A 16485-nucleotide genomic window follows, 5' to 3' on the forward strand; every position below is an offset into this window, starting at 1 on the left:
ATCTCCCTCCCAGCAACCCAATTTCCTGGGCCTAAATATTGAGCACCAGAGCAAGACGACCCTTTGCCCTTCGTGGAGTTGACAGACGAGTGGAAGGCTGGAGAAGATTTCAGATGCTAAATAAACCGTGGGTTGGAGAGTGTGTGGGGAGAGACATTAGCCTTCCGGGTCAGGGCAGGCCTCAGTGCGTGAGATCTGAACGTAGAGGAGCAGATGGGACAGTGATCGCAAAGTCCCGGAGGCAGAAACAAGCTAGAGGTGTTAGAGAAAAGCTGCCAAGTGCGGCTGGAGCAAAAACAGCAGGGGAATGGTGGGCGTGAGGAGGGAGGAGATCATATAGAGCTTTTTAGGTTGCGAAATTGGATTTTGGTGGAGAGGGGCCCGCCATCGAAGAGTTTTAAGAACGGATGAGGACCGACCTCGGAGACCTCATGAACGCGGGAGAGTTTGGTTTTATCTCCAGGGTGGGAAGCGACGCGCAGGCCCCGTCCTCAAGGCGTGAGGGGCGGGGCTTGTGACCCGCGGAGCCCCGCCCCCTTCGGCCGGAATCTGAATCGCAGTCATCTTCCGTTCTCCATGGCTGCTGTGCTCCTCGCCTGGGCCTGCGGCCCGGTCCGTAGAGGTGAGTGCACCCCGGCTCCGCACAGCGGGGCCGCGGTGCGGGGCTGGCTGAGCCGGCGGGCGTCCCCACGGCGGGGTCTCCCCTGCTACAGGTCAGGGATGGGCGGTGAGCGGCAGCTCGTCAGGGAGCGGGCGCGTGGCCTTTGCCCTAGTTTGTTTGCCCGCAGCCTGCAGTGACACCTGTTTTGACATTCACCCCTAAGCCATTTCAGAAGGCTACATCTCCATGTCCCTCCTTTTATTTCACCCCCAGAGAATTCAGGAAGATTCAGGGTGCAGAGGGGCAAAGGGGATCAAATATATGGTAGCTGAAGGAAACTGGACTCTGGATGGTAATCACACACAATAGAATATATAGATTCTTTCTCCAGAGCCAGGGCTGAAATTGAACCCACACTCTGCACCTGTAAGCTTGGTCAAGACAGCCCGTGTCGGCCTCAGTTGGCCCATGTGTAAAACGGCCACAATAATATATTACTATTCCCATAGAGTTGTAAGGATTAAATCATAAGGTGTGTAAAACACTTAGTACTATGCCTGGTAGGTAACATCTCAGTAATGTTAGTTAACTCTTATCATTTCTTTCCACCTGGAGCAGCTGTGACAGCTACGGCCTCTGCCAGGCCTTGTACTAAGTGCTACAGTTAGTATTTCTAATTCACCCACCCCCAGATGGTACTGTCGATTTCCACATTTTATATTACCCAAGTCTCAGTGCAGTTAAGATCTATGCCTAAGGGCACAGAGCTGTGCTCTTACTATTGGCATTAATTGATGACTGAGTGGGCTAGTGTAGACAAAGTGTTTAGCAAGCATAATAAGCATTTAGTGCGGCAGTTCTCAGCAGCAGCACTGTTGATGTTTTGAACTGATAATTTTTATTTATTTAAGTTTATTGGGGTAACATTGGTTAATATAATTATATAATTTTCAGGTGTACATTATAATTTGACATCTATATATTCTATTGTGTGTGATTACCATCCAGAGTCCAGTTTCCTTCAGCTACCATATATTTGATCCCCTTTACCCTGTCTACCTCTTCCCTCCTCTTCCACCCCCTACCCTCTGGTAACCACTATAGACTGATAATTCTTTGTCATGGGGTCTGTCCTTTGCATTAAAGGATGTTTAGCAGCATCCATGGTCTCTACCCACTCCATACCAATACCGTTCCCACCTTCAGCTGTGACAACCAAAAATGTCTCCAAACATTGCCAAATGTTCCTTGGTGAGCAAAATCATCCCTGGTGGAGAATCACTGAGTTAATGGATCACATTATTATTATTTATTATTATTACTACTACTACTACTACTACTACTACTACTACTACTACTACTACTACTACTACTGCTACAACACAAAACCTCTTGCTGGCAGCTCTCTGTCGTCAATTACATACTGTCTACCAGTCTGTGAAACTTCCGGAGACACACCAGATACTGCGTCAGACATGTCGGGACTTTGCCGAGAAGGAGCTGGTTCCCATCGCAGCCCAGGTGGACAAGGAACACCTCTTCCCAGCAGCTCAGGTGAGAGTACCAACCTCAAAAGCCCATAATAGAGGTCTGTCTTTGGCTCCTGGATGAATGGTGACAGTTACAGCCAGACACACACTGAGCCTCTAGTGAAAGAACCCTTAGACGGGTCCTGGGACCCAGAAAATTCTCAGAGGTCTTTCTTGTCTAGCACAAGGCCTATAGCTTTTAGTATTTAACTTTTAGAATCACAGTAATAATGGTGGCTGGTTGATATGCTTACTGTGTGCCAGACATTGTGCTAATAATAATAGCCCACGCTTACAGCATGCTTACCGCGTGCTAGGCACTGTTCTTAGTGCTTGAGAAGTAGCAGCTCATCTGTTTCTCACAACAGTCCTGTGATGGGAAGGTGCTGTTGTTACATACCCTGTTGTACAGTTGATGGGAGTCAGATTGGCAAGAGGTTTAAATAATGTGCCCAAGGTCGTGGAGCCAGTGAACTGCAGAGCTAGGGCTTGAACCTGAGTCTGTCTTCTGAGATCACAGTCAGTACGCTCCCTCTCGAGCCATCGTGTTCTTCCATCTGCCTCAGTCCACCTGTAATTAAAGGTTTAAGATGTTTCTGCTGTATCCCCTGGACTGCCAGATGTCTGGCACATGGTGTAAATACTCAATAGATATTTGTCGAATAAATAACTGGTGACACAGTAAACCTTTTTGGCCTCTTACTTGTTTTCTAGTCTGAGGAATTCAAGAGTTGTGGTCACCATTTATATGTCTTCTAGGCTCTGTGACCACTTTTCCTAGTTAGTTAGTGTTGTGTCTTGATGGTATATTGGGCTCTGTGTCTGGACTGTGGGAATACCCACGGAGCTCAAAGCCAAGTAGGCAAATGGCCTTCTGGGCACCAAAATCAGTTGGGCGACTTTTAGGTGTTAAGCACATGACGTGTGTCATCTCATTTAAGCCTAAGAACATCCTCATTTGCGAATCTGATCTCCATTTTGCCTCATGGGATGCTTACTGGGATTAAAGTGAAATAATGTATGTCAAATTCATGGCGCCTGGTAACTGTTAATACAATTATTGTTATTTTCATTAGGGTTGAGAATGAGGCACAGGGAGGTTAAATGATTTCCCCGGGTTTACTGGTCTGTGGAGCTAGAATTGACACCCCAAGTCTGCTGGCTCTACAACCCATCTCCATCCACTATCCATGTGGTTGTCCCAGCAGCCCAGGTGGCAGGAAGGGGAGTCCTCCGTACCAGCACGCACTGCTCGAGTAACTTCATCTGGCACTTTCCTTGTCTTTCAGTGCCATCAACTGAGATGTGAAAAAAACTCAGTACCTTTGTGAGTAGAGGATAGCAATAAGCAAACAGGCCATTGAGAAACAATAACAGTTTAGAGGTGCTTTGCCCACAGCAGTTGTCCTAGAGATGGTTGTGTTGGGGATTTTCCTGCCAAATGACAGATCACCTACTTTTTGTATATTATTCTATTTCCTCAAGTTATTATTAATATTACAGACATAGATTTGCTGTGGGTAAGAAGGCTGGCAGTAGAAGCAGGTTTTTTTTCTTTTAATTAAATGTATTGGGGTAACATTGGTTAATAATCATAAATTTCAGATATACAACTTTATAATACAACATCTATATATTCCACTGTATGCTCACTACCCAAAGTCCAATCTTCTGTCACCATATATTTGACCGCCTTTACCCACTCTGTCCTCCTCCCACCCCCCATTTCCCTTCTGATAACCGCCATCCTGTTGTCTGTATCTATGAGTTTGTTTGTTTTGTTTGTTTGTTTGTTTGTTGCCTTTTGTTTTGTGTCCCACATATGAGTGAAGTCATACGGTTCTTATCCTTTTCTGTCTGACTTATTTTACTTAGCATAATATTCTCAAAATCCATCTGTGTTGTTGCAAATGGCAATATTTCATCCTTTCTTATGGCTGAGTAATATTCCATTTTATATATGTACCACATCTTCTTTATCCAGTCATCTAAGGACACTTTGATTGTTTCCATCTCTTGGCCACCATGAACAGTTCTGCAAATAGGGGTACAAATGTTTTCAAATGTTGGGGGTAGATACCCAGAAGAGGGATTGCTGGGTCCTGTGGTAGCTCTATTCTTAATTTTTTGAGGAACCCGCATACTGTTTTCCACAGCGGCTGCACCAAGTTACATTCCCACCAGCAATGTGCAAGCGTTCCTTCTTGTCCAACCTCTCCAACACTTGTTGTTTCTTGTCTTATTAATAATAGCTATTCTAACAGGTGTGAAGTGGTATCTCATGGACGTTTTGGTTTGCATTTCCCTAATAGCTAGTGATGTTGGGCATCTGTCTTTTCATAGACCTATTGGCCATCTGTATGTCTTCCTTGGAAAACTGTCCATTCAGGTTCTTTGCCCGTTTTTAAATTGGTTTGTTTTTTTATTGTTGTGTTGTATGAGATCTTTATATAGTTTAGATTATTGGCCCCTTATCAGAGGTATTATTTGCAAATATCTCCCATTCAGTTGGTTGCTTTTTTTGTTTTGTTGATGGTCTGTCTCTTGCTTTGCAGAAGAAGCTTTTTAATTTGATGTAGTCCCATTCATTTATTTTTACTTTCCTTGCCTTTGGAATCAAGTTCACAAAAACCTTTTTGAGACCAGTGGGGTCCATAAGTTTAGTGCCTATATTTTTTCTTTCTCCTATGTATTTTATTGTTTCAGGTCTTATATTTAAGTCTTTAATACATTTTGAGTTAATTTTTGTGACAAGTAGCAGTCTAGTTTCATTCTTTTGCACGTGGTTTTCCAGTTTTCCCAGCACCATTTGTTGAAGAGGCTTTCCTTTCTCCACTGTATGTTATTGGCTCCTTTGTCAAAAATTAGTTGCCCTTATATGTGTGGATCTGTTTCTCAGTTTTATTCCATTGGGTTGTGTGTCTGTTTTTCTGCCAATACCATACTGCTTGATTACTGTAGCTTGTAGTATAGTTTGAAGTCAAGGAGTGTGATGCCAAAAAAGCAGACTTTTTACCATCCTCCTCTTAACTAATCTTCTGGTTTGATAATTTCCTACTTGCTTTATAGGGATGGGGTATTTCCAATATCCTCGTAAATATCCTCTCAGATAAAGAATTCTGAGCCACTCCCTGGCTTATAGTAGGCGCTTGATTAATGATATCTAATATTTTTTCCTAAAGAATTCCCTCCCTCCAAAAAAAAAAAAAAAGTGGATTTATGGAGGAAGGGTCGGGGGAGAATTGAGAGGAGGGTGGGCTAAGAATTAAGTGGCAGCCTAGTGCCACTTGCTTACTTGGATGGTTTTATAACTTAAATTGAACTTTAGTCTTTCTAGGGCCAAACTGAAAAATGAAAGGAATGATTAGGAATTTACAAATCTGTTTTGTTATAAAGGAAAATAGAAAATAGAATGGTATTTCCAACCAATTTTGGACTCAGCCTGGAATATGTGTATATTTATATGTATAAAACGGAACCCAGTTTTTTCTTAGTGAATATTTTGTGTAACTTTAATATGTCAGGTGCAAAGCCTGCTCTTCCTTCTTTTCCCCTACCTCAGGTGACAGGTAGGCTAGGTGTCCTCGTTAGCCACATAAAAACGTCTCATGTCCTACCCCTTTTTTTTTCCTTATACCCCCTGGCTCCTGTTAATTCCATCCTGGAAATGTCTCCTGAATGCCACGCCCTCTCATTTCTCCCCACTGGAAGTCAGCTCTCTGTCTCAGGAGCATTCCATCCATAGTCTGTAATTCTCTAGCTGTGCTTATCGCATTATCGTGTCCATCTTATATCACAGTTACTTCAAAGGGTCAGCTTCCTGAAGGCAGGGGCTGGGGTCTTGTTCATACTCGTATTTCCCTGTTCAACAGGACACCATGCTTGACATTTAACAAATGTTTGCCGAATTTTATTGAATTGAACCAGATGGTCCACCCATCAAGTGATCTTGAATGTCCTTATTGTCCTAGCATGTAGCACACACTAGCACAAAGTGGGGTCGACTAGAGGTGGCTAACGGGGTTTCTTTACCTGAATTAGCAGCGAATCTTTAATAAGCTAGGAAGTGTTCTTCTTCCTTTCATTATTTTATTGTTATTATTTTTCTTTTTTCTTTTTTACAGGTAACAGATCTATGTTTATTCTTTTTTAAAATTGGAAATGTTCGTCTTTAAAGGGAGTTAGTTTGACACTAGTGGGTACAGGCATACTCAGGATAGATTTGATTTGTTTTGAAAATCCGAGTTTTAGAAGCGATTCGAAGCATTGTTTTTCTAGGAAGGACCCTCTAAACGTTTCCCAGATATGAAGGCAGCGAGTACTGAAGGCTTGCTCTGTTTGTCACAGCTAAGAAAAGGATCTTGCCCGTTTTCACATTTTCTCTTGGGAATTTGGAGACCACTAGACTTGGCCTAGTCAGTGATGTTGCCTCTTTTCAAGTTGCAGGTCTGGGTTTCTGGTCCACAGACACAAGGGGGGACCGAGAGTGACCACTGTGGATAGCTCTAAGAGGTGCCCCGTGAGATAGTTCTCAAGGTCAGGCCTCTTGCTAAAGTACTAGGGAGCCTGGCTGTCGGTAGCCATTGTCATCGGCCTGCTTAGATCAGAAATGATTCATTCAACTAGACACGTTTTTTTTCTCCCCCCACCTTTTTTCATTTTGTTTTTGGTTTCTTCTTTTTGATTATATTGTCTCTTCTTTCCAAGGCCACCCTCTCTCTGTCCCTCACTGCTGGTCTCTTTCAGGATTTTTCAGGATACATTTCAGTGAATGTACATTGCCACCATTATCGATTATTGCTTCTATCTCCGATTTGTTTTCTAGAATGTTCCTGTGACTGGCCATGGCATATTGCCAGAAATCTAGAGATGTATTTCAGAGTGAGAAAGGTTGGGAGAAACAGCCCCAGCCGTCACTGATACACTTGGATGAGCGTGATTGTATACAAGCTCAGGGGTGGGGGAAGGAGTTCATGCCCAAGTAGAGCAGCCCCATCATTTGAGGGCAGCACCCCATCTCATGAAATTTGCTGGTTCAGTCCTCAAGTGACAGTGAGTGGAAATGCTGTCGCTGCCCCTGATGGAGATAAACGTTTTAAAAGAAAATGCCGATGGCGAGAACCAAGCGGGAGATGAGTGGGGAATGAGGCGTGCTAATGAGGTCATGTGGTGCATGACCTCATGTGACTTCCTACAACTGTTTTTTCCAGCACAGTGAGAACTGTCAAGACAGACAGAGGCAAATGGTATTCTTCCCTAGAGAGGAGAGTGCAAGACTTCTGGCTTTCTTGTGGCCTAGACGTGGCCCAGACTTGGCCTGACTCCGTGGGTCCTGTCAGTAGCACCATCTCCACATGAGTTCTCCCATCCGTAAAAGGAAGATGGGTCATCCTTGTTCTGCCTGAGATCTTTTGGTTCCTTTTTTGTTTCTTGGCATGAAATGGAGTCACAGGACGATCGACTAGTCTGTCATTTATTCCAAGGTCAGATACTGGAGAGCTAGAGGAGAAAGAGGTGTGTCTTAGTGTCCAGGGAAGTCAGATGGTGCTTGTAGGGTGACATAATTGGAGTGTCTTTTTTTTTTTTTTCTTAGCTCAGTCTGTTTTGCTGGTAGACCAGCGAAAGCCTTTCAGCGAGGTTCTTGCCTAGACCTGAGCACGAATCATAGGATACCTGAATATTTCAATACCTGGTAGCATATGGCCCAGGCTGCTAACCCAGCACCAGCATTCTCTACTAAAACATTATTTTCACCCTAGGACAGGTTAGTCAGTTGCCATAAGTATTGGTTTGAACAGGGTTTTGTTCGAAAGGGGCCATGCTCGTGCTGGCACAGGGCTCTGTAAGTCCCCAGATCTCATTGAGAGCACAGTGCTGCATACAACACACTCTGCTTTCGACTCCCCCACCCTCTAGTAGGTTCCTGCCCACTGAGATGATGCAGTATTTCTGAGCAGGATCACCCCCGCTTCTTCTAGGTGTGTGGGAACCACAAGATGTTTGTCTCCTTAGCGATTCTCGAAATGACACATCCCCAGTAGCCCTGAGTCCCATGTGTCACTGCGTACTAGTTTCCTATTGCAGTTGTAACAAATTACTACAGAGCCAGTGGCTCAAAACAGTACACATTTGTTTTCGACAGATTCTGGAGGTCAGAAATCCATAGCAGGTCTCGCTGAGCTGAAATCCAGGTGTTGGCGGGGCCGTGTTTCTTCTGGTGGCACCCGGAGAGTCCCAGCTCCTCGCTCTTTCCAGCTGCTGGAGGCCACCTGCACTCCCCGGCTCGTGACCCCCGTCCAGCCAGTGTTTGTGTCATTCTGACCTCTTCTCTCATCGTCACCTCTCCCTCTCTGACTCTCCTGTCTCCCTCTTTCCCTTATAAGGCCCCTTGTGATGACATTGGGCCCCCTGGATAACCCACAGTAATCCCTTCATGTCACATCTTTAATCTCATCAGCAAAGTCTCTTTTGCCCCATGAGGAGACATCTTCGCAGGTCCCGGGGATTAGGACGCAGACATCTTTGGGGCTGTCATTCTGCTGCCCACCTGCCGGCCGTCTCCTTCCCCTCTAACTGCGGCCCAGTGTCTGCCTTGGGGGCTGTGGGGCTCGATCGGCACTTGTGGGGTCAGTAGCTCAGCGCCACCAGGCAAACAAGTCTCTGCCCCACTCGTGTTGTACAACTGGAGACTCTGAGGTAAGGTCGTTCCCCCTGGGAACAGTTCAAGGCAGAATCTAATGAGCAGTTTCCTAGAAGGACACACAGCTGGTTGCGGAAGTGCTGCAGTCCTGGGTACCACCTGTCTGCCACACGCTTGTCCAAATGAGACCTCGTCAGCCACTAAATGATAATAAATCCCATTCGCTGACCCCTCTACTCGTGCCAAGCACTGGGCTTAGCATTTTATCTATATTGTCTCAGGTCTTAATTCTGTGAGGTAGGTAGTGTTTGGGGAAGAGGTATAAAACTTTTTAAACCACAGAAGCCATATTAATTGGATAAAAATGAGAAAATATTATAAACATTCTTATTAGCTGCTTCTTTTAAGTCAGAACAGTAAAAACATCATGTTTGCTGGGATCAAATACATAAAAGGGCTAATGAAAACCAACGGCCCCTTCTCCCCCAGCCCTGCTCCCCTAGTTGGTTTTAGTTGTTTCTTCTGGAAGCTAGGTTGGTTCTGTTCTGGGCCACATTTCTCAGGTGGAAAGCAGGCTTACAGAGGTTAAGGAATTTGTCTTAGTTCAGAAGGGCAGAGCTGGGCTATGTGCTGAGCTGGTTAAAATCCTGGAGTCATTGCCTGGTTTCAACCACAGCCATACCACTGATAAGATTCTGGGCTCTGGTTTCTCCACCTGTGACATGAAGTTGACTCATAGCATCTTTCTCATACAGACACTCAAATGAAAGAGTACACACAAAGAGCACTTACGCAGAGTTTGGCATAACGTAGGAACTTGGTAATTCACCGTTACTATTACTGTTATTTCAAACCAGAAATCCCAAGCTCTTACCATACATTTATTCTCTCACTTGGGAATATAACAGGGAGCAAAAACACACAGTCTCTGCCCTCATGGTCAGGAAGAAAGACCTTAGTCAAAAGGAGCACAGCGATAGGTGTGACATTCCTGCTGCAGAAGCACTGCCGAGGAGAGGCACAGGGGCTGCGAGACTGTGTGATTGTAGGATTTGACTTAGTGAGGGCAGAGGTGGCAGCCCCAGGAAGTGGTGCTTGAGCTGAGATCTGAAGAGGAGGAGGAGATAATACCTAGTTGATTAAGGGCCTTGCTGGCAGTCACTGGCATGTGCAAAGGCCCTGTGGTGGGGTGTGGCGTGCTTAAGGGACTGAAAGAGGTCACTGTGGCACTCTGCTGTTATGCTTCTAACCTCGGAGGCCCCTGAAGGCTTCCTGCGCCTTCTGCCTGCTCACTGGTTGTGGCTGCGGACAGAGGTGAGCCAGTGCAGTGTGGGAGCAGGATGGCTTGAACGAATGGTGCTGCCATGCATACCTCAGCTGAGGCTGAGTCTTCAGTGTCTGTACTCGGGGATCATGGGCTGAGTGGGTGGGGCCACAGGATCTGAGTTTTTGCAGACACTGGCTCGGGCAGGAGGGTTTGGGGTTGGAGACGGTGGGCCCTGGCTCCCAGCTGCCGTTGCCATGACATCCTTCTCCGGGGCCAGGTGAAGAAGATGGGCAAGCTTGGGCTTCTGGCCATCAATATACCTGAGGAGTTGAGTGGTGCCGGCCTCGATTATCTGGCGTACGTCATCGCCATGGAGGAGATCAGCCGGGGCTGTGCCTCCACTGGAGCCATCATGAGTGTCAACAACGTAGGTTCCCCCTCCTGGGCTCCTGAGCCCCTGGGACACACCGGTGGAGGAGAGTCTTCTGTGGGTGGGCAGTTACTCAAGCACGTGTCCCAGCATCTGGGGCAAAGCCAGTTTTTGGCTCCCAGACCCTGACCTCTTCTGGACTTGGTCCTTCGAGAGCTCTGAGAGAGGAGGCCTTGGGGTGGGGTCCACTGGCAGGCAAGTGTGTCCAGGCTCGATGGTCTCCAGCCACTCCCCTCTGTCCTCCACAGTCCCTCTACTTGGGGCCCATCTTGAAGTTTGGCTCCAAGGAACAGAAGCAGCAGTGGATCACACCTTTTACCAGCGGTGACAAAATTGGCTGCTTTGCCCTCAGTGAACCAGGTATCACAGTGAGTCAGTGGTCTCCCCATCCCCTCACCTCAGAGTCAGGGTGACAGATCAGACTGGAGCTGGGCTGCCCCAGGGGAGAGCCAGGAGCCAGGGCCTGTGCTGGTTTGGGTCAGCTGCTCATAATTTATGGGCTTTCAGTGTGAGCAGCTGGGGGTGGGTCTGGCAAAGAGCACTTGGTCGCCTCAGCTGAGCTGGGCAGGGCACTTGGCCTTCGGGTTTTGGCCTGAAGCTGCCAAGCTGCTGCACTGCCTCCCTTTGCTCTGAGAGCTTTAGGAGCTGGCATTACCCTGGAGCTTTCTCCCCGGGGGCCAGACCCTGACTCTTTGGAGCCTGGTTGTGCTCACCAGCTGGGAGTTGAGGCTGGGTTACCTGCTGAGTTGACAGCAGTACCCTTGGTGGGGGTGGGGGTGGAGGTGGCGCTGGATTCCGAGTCTGTGTGTGGGCAGGGAATGGCAGTGACGCAGGAGCCGCCTCCACCACTGCCCAGGAGGATGGTGACTCGTGGGTCCTGAATGGCACCAAAGCCTGGATCACTAATTCCTGGGAGGCCTCAGCCACCGTGCTTTTTGCCAGCACCAACAGAGCCTTGCACAACAAGGTAGGGACCCCAGAGAGAGGGCCAGTGAGACCTCTGTGCTGCAGTCATTTCATAGTTTCTAGATCTTAATCCTTGTGGCCTGATGGATCCGTGTCTGCTCTGGGGCACCTCGGGGCATTTTGCTTTTCCTCCCCGCCTGCTGTTGGCCTGGGGCTGAAGTCTGCACCTTCCCCAGAGGGGCCAGCAGAGGGTGTAAGGGCCAGAGGTCTTGAGGGAAGCAGAGGGAAGGGACTGGAGTTTGTGTCTGCTGTGGTTTGTGAAAGGGGTGTGGCCTAGGACAACATCTGGGTGAGTCACTGAATGGGTTTGTCTGCCCTTTCAGGGCATCAGTGCCTTCCTGGTTCCCATGCCGACACCTGGGCTCACACTGGGGAAGAAGGAAGACAAGCTGGGCATCCGGGCCTCGTCCACAGCCAACCTCATCTTTGAGGACTGTCGCATCCCCAAGAACAACCTGCTGGGGGAGCCGGGAATGGGCTTCAAGATAGCCATGGTGAGCCCAGCCCAGGGGCGGGGACCCCAGGGTGAGGTCCTGGGGCCCAGCTGGCCACCACTGACCGGGGCATTCCCCATAGCAAACCCTGGACATGGGCCGAATTGGCATTGCTGCCCAGGCTCTGGGCATCGCCCAGGCTGCCCTCGACTGTGCTGTGAACTATGCTATGAATCGCAAGGCCTTTGGGGCGCCCCTCACCAAGTTCCAGGGCATCCAGGTAAGGAGGCGGAGACTTCTGGAGCTTAGCCTGGATGCTGGAGAGAGGGAAGCTCCGGCAGACAAGCTTTTACCTTCTCCTGCGGTCACCTTTCTCCCGGGTCCTGTTCTTGGAGGGAGGGCGGAGCACGAGCGAAGGACGGGCAATGACTGACTGGTGGGCTGGGGCCTGGTTGTTGCAGTTCAAGTTGGCGGACATGGCCCTGGCCCTGGAGAGTGCCCGGCTGCTGACCTGGCGCGCCTCCATGTTGAAGGATAATGGAAAGCCTTTCATCAAGGTGCCTATTGGGAAGGGGTCTCCCCAAGCATTGGCCCTTTGGTGGGCAGAGGGACTGAGGGAGAAGTCTGAGTGGGGTCCCAGTTCCTAGGGGCTGTGGACCTATTGCTCCAAGGGGAGGCTCTCCCGGGCCCTCCCCTGCTGAGGAGCCCTGTGCTAGGGGCTCCCCACTAAATAAAGCTTTTGACCTCACCATCCCCTGTGATTAGGAGGCAGCAATGGCCAAGCTGGCTGCATCAGAAGCTGCAACTGCCATCAGCCACCAGGTGAGTATTCCGGGTGCATGGACGCGGTACCTGTGCGGGGCCCCGAGGTAGAAGAGCGGAGTGCGTGCCAGCTGCCCCTCCCCACGCTGGTCCTTATGGGTAGCTGATCCTGCCCCCGTCTTTCTCCCTCCTGAGCCTCTGCTTTCCACCTTAGGCCATTCAGATCCTGGGCGGCATGGGCTACGTGACAGAGATGCCGGTCGAGCGGCACTACCGTGATGCCCGCATCACCGAGATTTACGAAGGCACCAGTGAGATCCAGAGGCTGGTCATCGCGTCGCACCTGCTCAAGAGCTACCAGAGCTGAGCCCTGAGGATTGGGTGGGGGCCAGAGTAACCAGGCCTCAAAGTAGCAGAAGTTGTGCTCTCTCAGGCCTTGTGAAGGCTGTGAGGCTCGGTCATTATTAGAAGCACCGTTAACCTCTTCTTATAAAACATAAATGAGTGCAGGTGGGTGGTCTGATTCATACTTTGGGAACTGGTTGTAAGTAATAAAGCAAACCCATCCCCCTAGCCTCGTGTCCTTGCCTGGGGGCTGCTGGGGAGGGAAGATTGTCCTTTAGTCTGCTTTCTGACAAACCCCACCCTGAGTGTGTGGCTGACTGTAGGAGGGTCCTTCTCTGTCCTGGGAGAACTCCAGCAGGAGGCAGGGTTGACACGGTTCAGGAAAATAAGGAGCTGGGACCAGTGGGCCTGGGTGACTGTCTAGGAGGGTGACCACTGAGCCTTCAGGCTGGAGGAAGGAGGAGGGCAGGGAGGAGCAAAGCTGTAGAGGGCCTGGTATGAGGAGGTGGAGACTTTAAAGCATCCTTTCCACGTATTATTTGGGTGCTGCCAGGGAGCTAGCACGGAGCCTGGTAGGGAGATGATAATGGTACCAACAGGGCTGGCTTGGGGCCAAGGTACCTCTCTGGAGCCGGAACCCACGTTCCGAGTCACTGCGGCCCAATGAGGTGAGTGAAGCTGCTGGAAGAGAAAACAAAAAAAGGGAGGCGGGGAAAAAGCAATGACAAGATTTCGAAGGAGTTGGGGACAGCCCTCTGCAGAGCAGGAAGGGTAGGTGGGCAACGGAAAGATGACCACCGCCAGACAAGGCGGGCCATCGCCACGTGCGGATTTATGTGCCCCGCCCAGCGTTTCCCCTCCGTTCCCCTCCCCGCCCCTGGAAGTAGCCTCGAGCCGCTGGCTCCACCCAGAGGCTCGCTCCCACGCTCCGGTGCACCTGTGGCCACCAGCGCCTGGCCTTGGGTGTTCTGGAGCTGAGCGTGGAGAGCCGAAGGGGCCCCCTGCAGGGCGGAGAGGAGCTCCTCACTAGATTGCCATCCACCACGAGCGGCCGGGGCACACAGGTGAGGTCCTCCTGCTAAAGAGACACCTTGGGGGCGGGGGCTGGTATCAGCTTCCTGCTGAGCTCTCGTCGTCAGGCCGCCTGGGCTGCAGGCCAAAGGCTGGGTGAACTGTGCCAACTCTTGCTCCAGGTAAGGCCTCCCCAACACCGTCTGTGGGCTTCTGGGGGCCCCTGTCCCCACTTTGGGTTCAGGTGCAAGCTGAAGGTGGGGGAGTGGGGTGGGTTTCAGGGCTTTCCCCAGGAGCAGCCAGGTTTGACTCGTCCCACCTGGAAGCAGATGAGGGTCTCACTCCCTGAGTCACCGTCCCCCAGGAACAGCAGGGAAGTGGGTGTTCAGGTGGCCCCGTGACCCCTCCTGGCCCAGAGGAGGACGAGGAAACAGCACGGTGGTTGAAGTGGTTTTTGGGCCCTTCCCAGGTAGTGTGGAGGAGGAGGGGACTTGGAGGCTCAGAGGGGCACAGAGGGAGCCAAAATGAATCTTAGTTCCAGGTGGAGACGGCCAGGCTGGGAACCCAGCTCTCCCCGCTCAGGGCCTGGCTCCTCCTGGCTGGGTGTTCAGCCCTACCTGTCCTATCTGCTGAAAAGCGCCTGGGCCTTGAAGGGCGGAAGACAGCCAGCTGGGGCACTCTGTTCCTCCAGGGAGAGTGTCTGGGTACAGGGGAGCAGGGAGCAGGCCAGTTTCCCAGCAGCAGTCTCAGCTGGGTTTCTGCTCCTCAGGTGAGCCTGGCTCAGACTGGAAAGAACCTCAGCCTCAGGGCCAGATTGTCCTCCATTTCATAGCTGAAATGCTCCAGGCTTTTTGGGAACTGATTGTAAGTAATAAAGCATACCCATTAGTCTGCTTTCTGACAAGGTCCTCTGGAGTGCTTCAAGAGGCTCTCCGGTCAGAGGTCTGCCCCTGGGAGGAGAGTCAAAGCACAAACCCTCGGCTTTGGCAGGGAGCAGGCCTCTGTTACTTGAAGCTCCTCCAGCAGAGAACTAAATGCTGAACTCTGCCCCTAGGTCCATTTGAACCTGAACTATTTATCACGTCCCTTTACGTCCCTTTGCGTCCGGTATGTATTTCCTAAGAACAAAGACAGTCACGCAACAAAGAGATAGTTACCAAGGTTGGGAAGCTTACCCGGGGTAAACTGTCCATCCACAGACTTCACCGACAATTGGCCAGTTGTCTGTCTTTCATAGCATTTTTTTTCAAGGTCCAGGATCATGCAGTGCATTTAATTGAGAGGTCTCAGTACAGTTTTATTGTTTTTCTCTCGAGATCAGTTTTGCAGACTGAATTTGTTTGTCACGACATTGGCATTTTGAAGCATCCAGGCCGGTTATTTTGTAGACTGTCCCTCGGTCTAGATCAGTCTGATGGTTTCTTCATGGTTAGGTTCATGGTGTGTATTTTGGGCAGTGATAGTGTAGTGAAGCCCCTATTTTATTCCTGACTTCAATAATTAGTATTTGATCTTTTTCTTAATAAATCTGAGGTTTATTAATTATTTTCGTCTTTCTAAAGAACAAGCTTTTGGCTTTTGACATGCAGCATTGTGTTTTTGTTTTCTTTATTTTTAAATTGAGGTATAAATGACATACATTATATTAGTTTCAGGTGTACAACATAGTGATTCGATATTTGATTAAACAGGCATACCTTGCTTCATTGTGCTTCACAGATGTTGCCTTTTCTACAAATTGGAGGCATAGCTCTACCAGCAGAAAGATTACCACTCGCTTTATTGGCATAGTATTGTGAAATCACCACAATAAATCTAGTTAACATCCATCATCATGCATAGATTTTTTTTGTCTTGTGATACCTTTTAAGATTGACTCTCTTCAACTTTCAAATATGCAATACAGTTTTATTTTTGTCGCCATGCTATACATTACATTCCCAATATTGTTTTAAAAATTAATTTTATTCGATAGTTTCATTGTTTCTACTTTTTTGGATTTAATTTGCTGTTCTTTTTCCAACTTCCTGGGATGAATGTTGATTGACTTTTTCCGTCTTTTTTCTAATAAAGGAATTTAAAGTTTTGCATTTCCCTCCAAGCATGGCTTTAGCTTCGTTTTATAAATTTCGATATGTTGTATTTTCATTATCACTCAGTTTTCTGAGTTCCGTAATGCTTTCTCCTTTGACCTATCAGTTATTTAGAAGAGAATTATTTTATTAACATGGGGTTTCCTTGGTAATTTTTGCTATTGAGTTTTTAAAAATTGTAAAATACACATAACATGAAATTTACCATTTTAACCATTTTTCTCTAAAAAATGTAGAATCCAGTGACTTTTAGTACATTTACAGTGTTATGCAGCCACCACTACTATCTAGTTTCATTTTCATCAACTGAGAAGGGAGTTTGGCATCTATGAATTTGTTTTTCTTACCCTCGATGCACTTTTTTCTCCTGAGTTTCCTGTCTTTCTCTTGTTAGCAGAAGATCCTCA

General features: G+C 48.5%; 1 protein-coding gene across 1 annotated transcript; it reads left to right on the forward strand.

Moving 5' to 3' along the window:
* The first annotated feature begins 491 nt into the window (after positions 1-491).
* On the forward strand, positions 492-13202 carry ACADS (acyl-CoA dehydrogenase short chain). Its single transcript, XM_011355888.2, has 10 exons — positions 492-622; positions 2004-2155; positions 10315-10464; positions 10716-10827; positions 11283-11434; positions 11757-11927; positions 12010-12147; positions 12329-12424; positions 12633-12689; positions 12844-13202. Exons 1-10 carry the CDS (start codon positions 577-579, stop codon positions 12994-12996), a joined length of 1227 nt encoding a protein of 408 aa, XP_011354190.1. The 5' UTR covers positions 492-576; the 3' UTR covers positions 12997-13202.
* The last annotated feature ends 3283 nt before the right edge of the window (positions 13203-16485 follow it).

The sequence above is a fragment of the Pteropus vampyrus genome, unplaced genomic scaffold (genome assembly GCF_000151845.1).
Source record: "Pteropus vampyrus isolate Shadow unplaced genomic scaffold, Pvam_2.0 Scaffold23, whole genome shotgun sequence".
Lineage (NCBI taxonomy): Eukaryota > Metazoa > Chordata > Mammalia > Chiroptera > Pteropodidae > Pteropus > Pteropus vampyrus.

Coding starts and splice junctions, on each gene's coding strand:
- ACADS (XM_011355888.2), top strand. CDS start 577: ATGGCTGCTGTGCTCCTCGCCTGGGCCTGCGGCCCGGTCCGTAGAG. Junction 623..2,003: donor CTGCGGCCCGGTCCGTAGAG/GTGAGTGCACCC, acceptor TCTTGCTGGCAG/CTCTCTGTCGTCAATTACAT. Junction 10,828..11,282: donor CTTTGCCCTCAGTGAACCAG/GTATCACAGTGA, acceptor GTGTGTGGGCAG/GGAATGGCAGTGACGCAGGA.